At 39.3% G+C, this 6,928-nt stretch overlaps 1 protein-coding gene across 1 annotated transcript in view; it reads right to left on the bottom strand.

Annotated features, from left to right (window-relative positions):
- The window catches only part of FRYL (FRY like transcription coactivator), a 180,764-nt gene that overhangs the window by 56,976 nt on the left and 116,860 nt on the right, over positions 1-6,928 (bottom strand). Inside the window, exons 32-34 of the mRNA XM_037742590.1 lie at positions 4,628-4,887; positions 4,149-4,289; positions 412-580 (exon numbers count right to left, since the gene is read on the bottom strand). Coding sequence (XP_037598518.1) covers positions 412-580; positions 4,149-4,289; positions 4,628-4,887 — 570 coding nt within the window. The remainder of the gene's footprint in view (positions 1-411; positions 581-4,148; positions 4,290-4,627; positions 4,888-6,928) is intronic.

The following is a 6,928-nucleotide window of genomic DNA, read 5'->3' as shown; positions in this document are numbered from 1 at the left end:
AAAAAAAAAAAAAAAGTATGTGCTATGTAGGGAATATATAAATTTATATTGCATCTCTGAATTACTGTATAATATTACTTTTATGTATATTAATAATACTTACACTGTCGAATTGCTTTCCTCATGAGGATTTACAGTCTCATCAAATTAATCACCATACATGATTCACATTTGCTTTTTTCTTAACCATAACATTTAAAGACACAATAAACTATTGTTGAAATTAATAATTATGTAAATCTTCTCTTTCCATACAAGGAAGATTTTTTTCTTTTAATAAATTGTTTTGTGTATATCTGAGATTCATAATGTGATGCTATGGGACACTGAGACCCTAAAATGGTGACCATAGTGAAGCAGATAAAGATGTCTATCATCTCACACAGCAATCAGTTTTAACAAATTTCTCACCTGAGGTGACAGAAGGGATTTTATAGCTGGAAGTGATGCGATAATACGGGGGATTATCCATGTGAGTGACCCCTGAACTGACAGGATCGGTCAGCTGAAGCTCACTCACCAGCTCTTCTAGTAACTGCATTGTTTTATCTCTACCTAAATATACAATGACCTTCTTCACCTGTTACAAAAGAAATTGTTCAGAAAAGAAAAAGCAAAGTTTTTATCTCATTCATTCATTTCTCTTGAGACAAATTTTATCAGAGTAGACAAATTTTATCAACTTTAAGTGGTAGATGAATAAACACAATCTAAATCAAAATTGGCACTGATCGACAATAAGACATTAATCAGCTTTATCAATACTGTCCTCCCTCTAACTCTCAACATTAGGTCTAATTAGGATGAAATGAACATGTTTGGTGGTTTCTACTTTATGCACTTTTTTGCTTTTTTTTTTTTTTTTAAAAAAGCAAAAAAATGCTTTTCTGTAAAAAAATTTTTAATGGAAATACTTCCAGTTAACAACATCCTAAGATTTTCCTCTGATTTTTAGTTAGCCGGCCTCCAAAGTCAGGGCTTATCTTTTGTTCTGCCTTCCCCATTCCCTACAGTCAACCAGAGTAGTCATTAAGAGCAAGGAACCAGAACTAAACTAGAACTCAAACTATACATTGCCGGGTTTGGAATGTGGATATACCACTTACTAATTTTATCATTTGGAAAGTTACTCTTAGTTTTCTCATCTGCAAAATGGGGGCAGTAATAGCACCTACTTCAAACGGCTGTTAGGAAGATTAAATGAATTAAGGTTTATAATGCACTTTAAAAATGGCTAGTAACATAGTATGAGTTAAGTAAGTAGAAAAACATTTCAGTAGTATATATTATACGTATGTTTTAGTAATGCGTATTACTGAAATAACTTTGTAACTGATCAGCATATCTCCTTTTCTCCCTACTTTAATCCTTACTACTTAAAATGTGGTCACAGCAAGACAGACATCGTCATCTGGAGTTTGCTAGAAATAGAGAATCTCAGGCCCACCCCCGCCTCCAGAATCAGAATGATTCATATTCTTACAGACGTTATGAAAAACCCTCCTTTAGATGACCCCGGATGACTCTTAAAACATGATTTACTATATCACAACAAAATTCTTTTTTTTTTTTTTTTTTTTAAGATGGAGTCTTGTTCTGTCACCCAGGCTGGAGTGCAGTGGCACCATCTTGGCTCACTGCTACATCTAACTCTCACGTTCAAGTAATTCTCCCTGCCTCAGCCTCGTGAGTAGCTGCAATTACAGGTGCCTGCTGCCACACCCAGCTAATTTTTGTAGTTTTAGTAGAGATGTGGTTTCGCCATGTTGGCCAGGCTGGTCTTGAACTCCTCACCTCAGGTGATCCGCCAGCCTTGGTCTTCCTAAGTGCTGGGATTATAGGCATGAGCCACCATGCCCAGCCAAAACTCTTACAATGATTACCCAGTGATAACCTTCCATGCATGGCTCTTGACTCCATCCAATAGGCCCCACTTGCTGGTTCTTTCTGCTCTCAGGTTCCACCTCCTCTGAGCACGGTGTGTGCATTCCTGCCTCTGTGGCTTCCTTCTGCCTCACTACGGATCACTCCCAACCCTAATCCTATCAAGTCTTCAAGCCCCATTCCCCACCTTAACTCTACTCCATGAAGCTTTTACTGACTTCACAACCAGATCTGGGTTGGAATTCTAGATCTATTAAGTGACAGAGTGAGCCCTTGAGGAAATTACTGATCTCTCTGCCTTGTTTTCTCATCTGTAAAACTGCAGTGATCTCACCAAACTCACAGATTTATTCTGAGAATTAAATAATGTGGATGAAGTGCTTTTACCATGCCTATGATAAGCACCTATAATAAGTACTTAAAACAGAACCAAGAAATTATTATTGACACTAAAAATGACTCCTTTTAAATTCCTGGAAAATGGCTATTCCCCAGATTTCCACTTGGCTTTTTCTAGTTCTGGCTCTAACTCCCCCATTCATTCATCCAATTAACGGGTATCTTCTATGTGCCAGGCACTACTAAATGGGAATTTAGTGGTGAATCAAATAGACAAAAACTACCACTCTTAAGGAGCTTACAATCTACTGGTTGAAGCAAAACTAATGAGGTAAATAGGTAAAATGTATCATGTGTTTGGTGATGATTAAGTGCCAGAAAGATCAATGAAGCAGGGAAAGGAAATGAAGTATGTGTGCGGAGGTGAGGCATTTGCAGTTTTAGACAGGATGGGCAGCAGAAGTCCCAGTGAGCACTGACACCTGAAGGAGGACCTAAAAGAGGCAGGGAGTGAGTAATGTGGGTAACTGCGGAAAGAGCAGGCAAGTGAGTACAAGGGCCTGGAGGAGGGAGAGCCGGCAGCAAAGGGGGCCAGCACAGCTGGGGGGTTGGAGCACCCCAGAGAATACAGGAGACACAGTCAGAGAGGTGATGTGGGGTAACGTTGTTTGGCACTACACACCAACAGTTCTCTAGGCACTTCTCAAAGGCGCTACGCCTGTGGTACACCTTGGCAATGATGCTTTCAGTGACCAAGCAAACTCAGGGAATGCTGGGTAAAGCAAAGCTATTAAGTGGTTTGGTTAAAATAGAATCTGTAGGAAGTTTCACTTACTTATTTTTAATTTATTTTATTATTATTATTATTTTTGAGACAGTCTCACTCTGTTGCCCAGGCTGGAGTGCAGTGGTGTGATCTTGGTTCACTGCAACCTCTGCCTCCTGGGCTCAAGCAGTTCTCCTGCCTTAGCCTCCCGAGTAGCTGGGATTACAGGTGTGCAGCAACACACCTGGCTAATTTTTGCATATTTAGTACAGATGGGGTTTCACCATGTTGGCCAAGCTGGTCTCAGATTCCTGATCTCAAGTGATCCACCCAACTCAGCCTTCCAAAGTGCTGGGATTACAGGTATGAGCCACCGTGCCCAGCCTGTAAGAACTTTTAGATAACCTTCTGTAGAAGTAGTCTTCCTTGGACCACACTTTTGAGGGATGCTGCCACAGGATGGATATCTATATCTGTATCTACAAGACATGTGTGCATGTGTGTATATTCTATTTAACCCTGTCGTTTGATAGTTTCGTATCAAACATGTCCTCTTGACTTGGGCAGATTTGGATGTTGCTTTCTCTCCTGGAAGGCAAAGTTGTTACCTTCTTAATTTTGTATCCCTTACCATGCTTTCCCTTGCTTCCAGCAGCCTAGAGGACAATCTTGCAGTCACTCAGCTCTCACCCACCATCCTGTTCTTGTATCTAAATGCCAGCTCTGCCTAGCAGAAACTAGAAACATCCCCAATCTGTGGTTTCAGCTTCGATATCACTTTCTCTCGAGTGTCATCTTGAATCCTTCTAGACAGCTGTGGTTCCTACGTTTTTTACTCTCAGAACTGTGCAATTTTCCTTTATCATACTGTACTGTATTAACTTACTGATTTATTCATTAAATAAATTAGATGTAGGTTCAACGAATAAATTCTGTATTACCCATCAGATTGTAATGCCCAGAGGAGCACCTGGCCTGTCATAATGATGGATAACATTTACTGACTGAATCAATGAATAAATCCATGTGCTACCTCCTGACTGTCTTCATCTGGCCCTTGCCTTACCTCTCCCGGGCAACTGCTGCCCATGCTCTGACATTACAAGATACTGGTAAATATATACATGTATTTTAAAGTTAAACAAACTTGAATACATACGTAAGGCAAGAGGCTTGGTTCACTATTCACCCCACAAATGCTGATCAGAAAGTGCAAAATGATTTTCAGGTTTTTTGGCCAGCCATCTGCAAGTGTGGTCCACACGTTCTCCACCTCTGACCAGGCCAGTTCATCGCCATACTAGATGCAATATGCATAAAAGATACTTTAGTCATGACTGCCTACTATAAAAACCAAACATGTCATACCATGAAATATTAAGAAATAATGTTTTGTACAGATAGCTTTAATCATTTCCACACTTTACAAAAACAATCATTTCTTTCAACAAATCAAAACATAAATATCATTAATCATACATGGTTTTAGTAAAAAAAAATTCACATCTAAAGAGTTTTTTTTTATAATGCATTTTTGTTTGGTTATCACACGATTACGGAACGTCTTCATCTGTTTCTAACCACATCTACTAACTCAATAATACTGTGCAGCAATTATAAGTACAAAACTCATTTTACCTTTGCTGTCATATACATCAGATTGTTCAAAACCATTGCAGTGGCTTGTGGAGATCCCCATCCTTCTCCCCGTAACCAGCGCCTGCTAGTCACCATAAGTTCTCGGTCTTTTAAGGAATCTTCTTCATCTTCATCATGTCGCCTTGCTGTGGGCAGAGGTTTTAAGTCCACCAGCTCAATGTTGTTCATCCATGGTAGCAGGTAGTGCAGCATCACCTGGCGCCCAGCAGGGTGAGCTGTCTGGATTCTCTGGCTTATCTCTGAAAGTGAAAACAAGTCAAAGAAGAGAACTGATGTAATTTCGGCTTCCTCTGATCCATAATTAATTTCAACAGGTTTCAGAAGCCAGATTTTATTCATTTTACTCATTACACTTAACAATTATGAGTACTGTTTTTCCTTTTAGCAAATTTCACCTCAATGACATCATACAGTTAACAACTCACATAAATCACATACATTTTATACAAAATACTTTTGGCAGCTAAAATAAATGTTTGTGCACTGTTGTTGGCATCGTAAATAGTACATACTTTATGAAAAACAGTATGGTGATTCCTCAGAAAATTAAAAATAGAACTATCATATGATCATGAATCCTACTCCTAAGTATACATTTGAAAGAATTGAAAGCAGAAATTCAAACAAATATTTGTACATCCATGTTTGTAGCAGCACAATTCATAAGAGCCAAGAGGTAGGTGGAAGCAACCTAAATGTCCATTGACCGATGAATGAATAAACCAAATGCATATACACATAGTAGAATATTATGCACCCTTAAAAAGGGAAAAAAGGAAAAAAATCCTGCCATATGCCAAAACATGGCTAAAGCTTGAAGACATGCTACCTGAAATAAGCCAGTTACAAACAAAAATACTGTATGATTCCACATATATGGAGTACCTAAAGTAGTCAAATCCATAGAAACACAAAGTAGAATTGTGATTACCAGGGTTTGGGGGCAGAGAGAAAAGGAGGAATGTTATTTAGTGGGTATAGACTTTCAGTTCTGCAGGATGAAAAAGTTCTGGAGGTCTGTTTCACAACAATGTGTATTCTGGAACTGAAAAATGATTAAGTGTGGTGGTTCACACTTGTAATCCCAGCACTTTGGGAGACTGAGGTGGGTGGATTCGGAGGGTCAGGAGTTTGAGACCCGCCTGACCAACATGGTGAAACCCATCTTTACTAAAAATACAAAAATTAGCCGGATATGGTGGCATGCGCCTGTAATCCCAGCTACTCAGGAGGCTGAGGCAGGAGAATTGCTTGAACCTGAGAGGTGGAGGTTGCAGATGGAGCACCACTGTACTCCAGCCTGGGTGACAGAGCAAGACTCTGTCTCAAAAAAAAAAAAAAAAGATTAAGATGGCAAATTTTATGTTTTTTTATCACAATGAATAAAAATGTAATCAAAAGATAAAAGGACATCTTTATACACAGATTAATTTTAAACTGACCCATTAAGAACCTCACAAATTTTGGTTCTATATAGGGGAGATGCCTATGATGTGCCTGTTATGTTTACAATCATTGACTTTAATGCTTATGACAAACCTGTGAGGTGGGTGGAGTCAGAGTAATTTGCTGAACAATTACCAAATGGCAAAGATTCAAACACAAGGTCAATTCCAAAGCCCATGAGCCTTTTATATATTGTTTAATTTCCATAAATCATTAAAAGTAAAAATCTTTCTCCTCTGCTCCTCTCTTTTCCTGCTAGACCCTGTACTTACTTACTCATTAGGAAAGTGACTTATAACCTGGCTCTGGAATTACACAACCCTGGGTTTGAATCCCACAGATCTACCACATATAGACAGCCTGATCTAGGGCTAACCTGTCCACCTCCAATCCTTGATTTCTTATTCTGTAAAAAGAAAGTAACAAAATTAGTTGCCTCATGAAGTTATTGTGCAAATCCGATAGAATGCCAATGAAGTGCTCAGTCCTGGTATGCGGTTATGCTCAACTTTAACCTTTTACAAAGGTTCTATTAAGACATCAATTTATTACCTCTGGTATAAAGTAAAAGACATGGAGTTCAGAAGCTGAATGAAGAGATCCTGACTAGGGAAGGAAGAGTCTGTGTCTGTGGAAGTAGGGGTCACGGTGGTGGCTTCATCTCCTGGAGGGAGATGAGACTGTAGGAGGTGGGGGCTCAAGATGATACCCCAGGAACACTAATACTTAAGATGCGGGGCTGGGTACGATGGCTCACACCTACATGTAATCCTAGGATTTTAAGAGGCTGAGGTGGCCAGACTGGGTAACACAGCCAGATACCCTCCCTACAAA

This window comes from Cebus imitator, unplaced genomic scaffold, assembly GCF_001604975.1.
Source record: "Cebus imitator isolate Cc_AM_T3 unplaced genomic scaffold, Cebus_imitator-1.0 Scaffold124, whole genome shotgun sequence".
NCBI classification, from domain to species: domain Eukaryota; kingdom Metazoa; phylum Chordata; class Mammalia; order Primates; family Cebidae; genus Cebus; species Cebus imitator.
The sequence above is the reverse complement of the archived record's forward strand: the minus strand, read 5'-3'. Positions and strand labels throughout refer to the sequence as shown.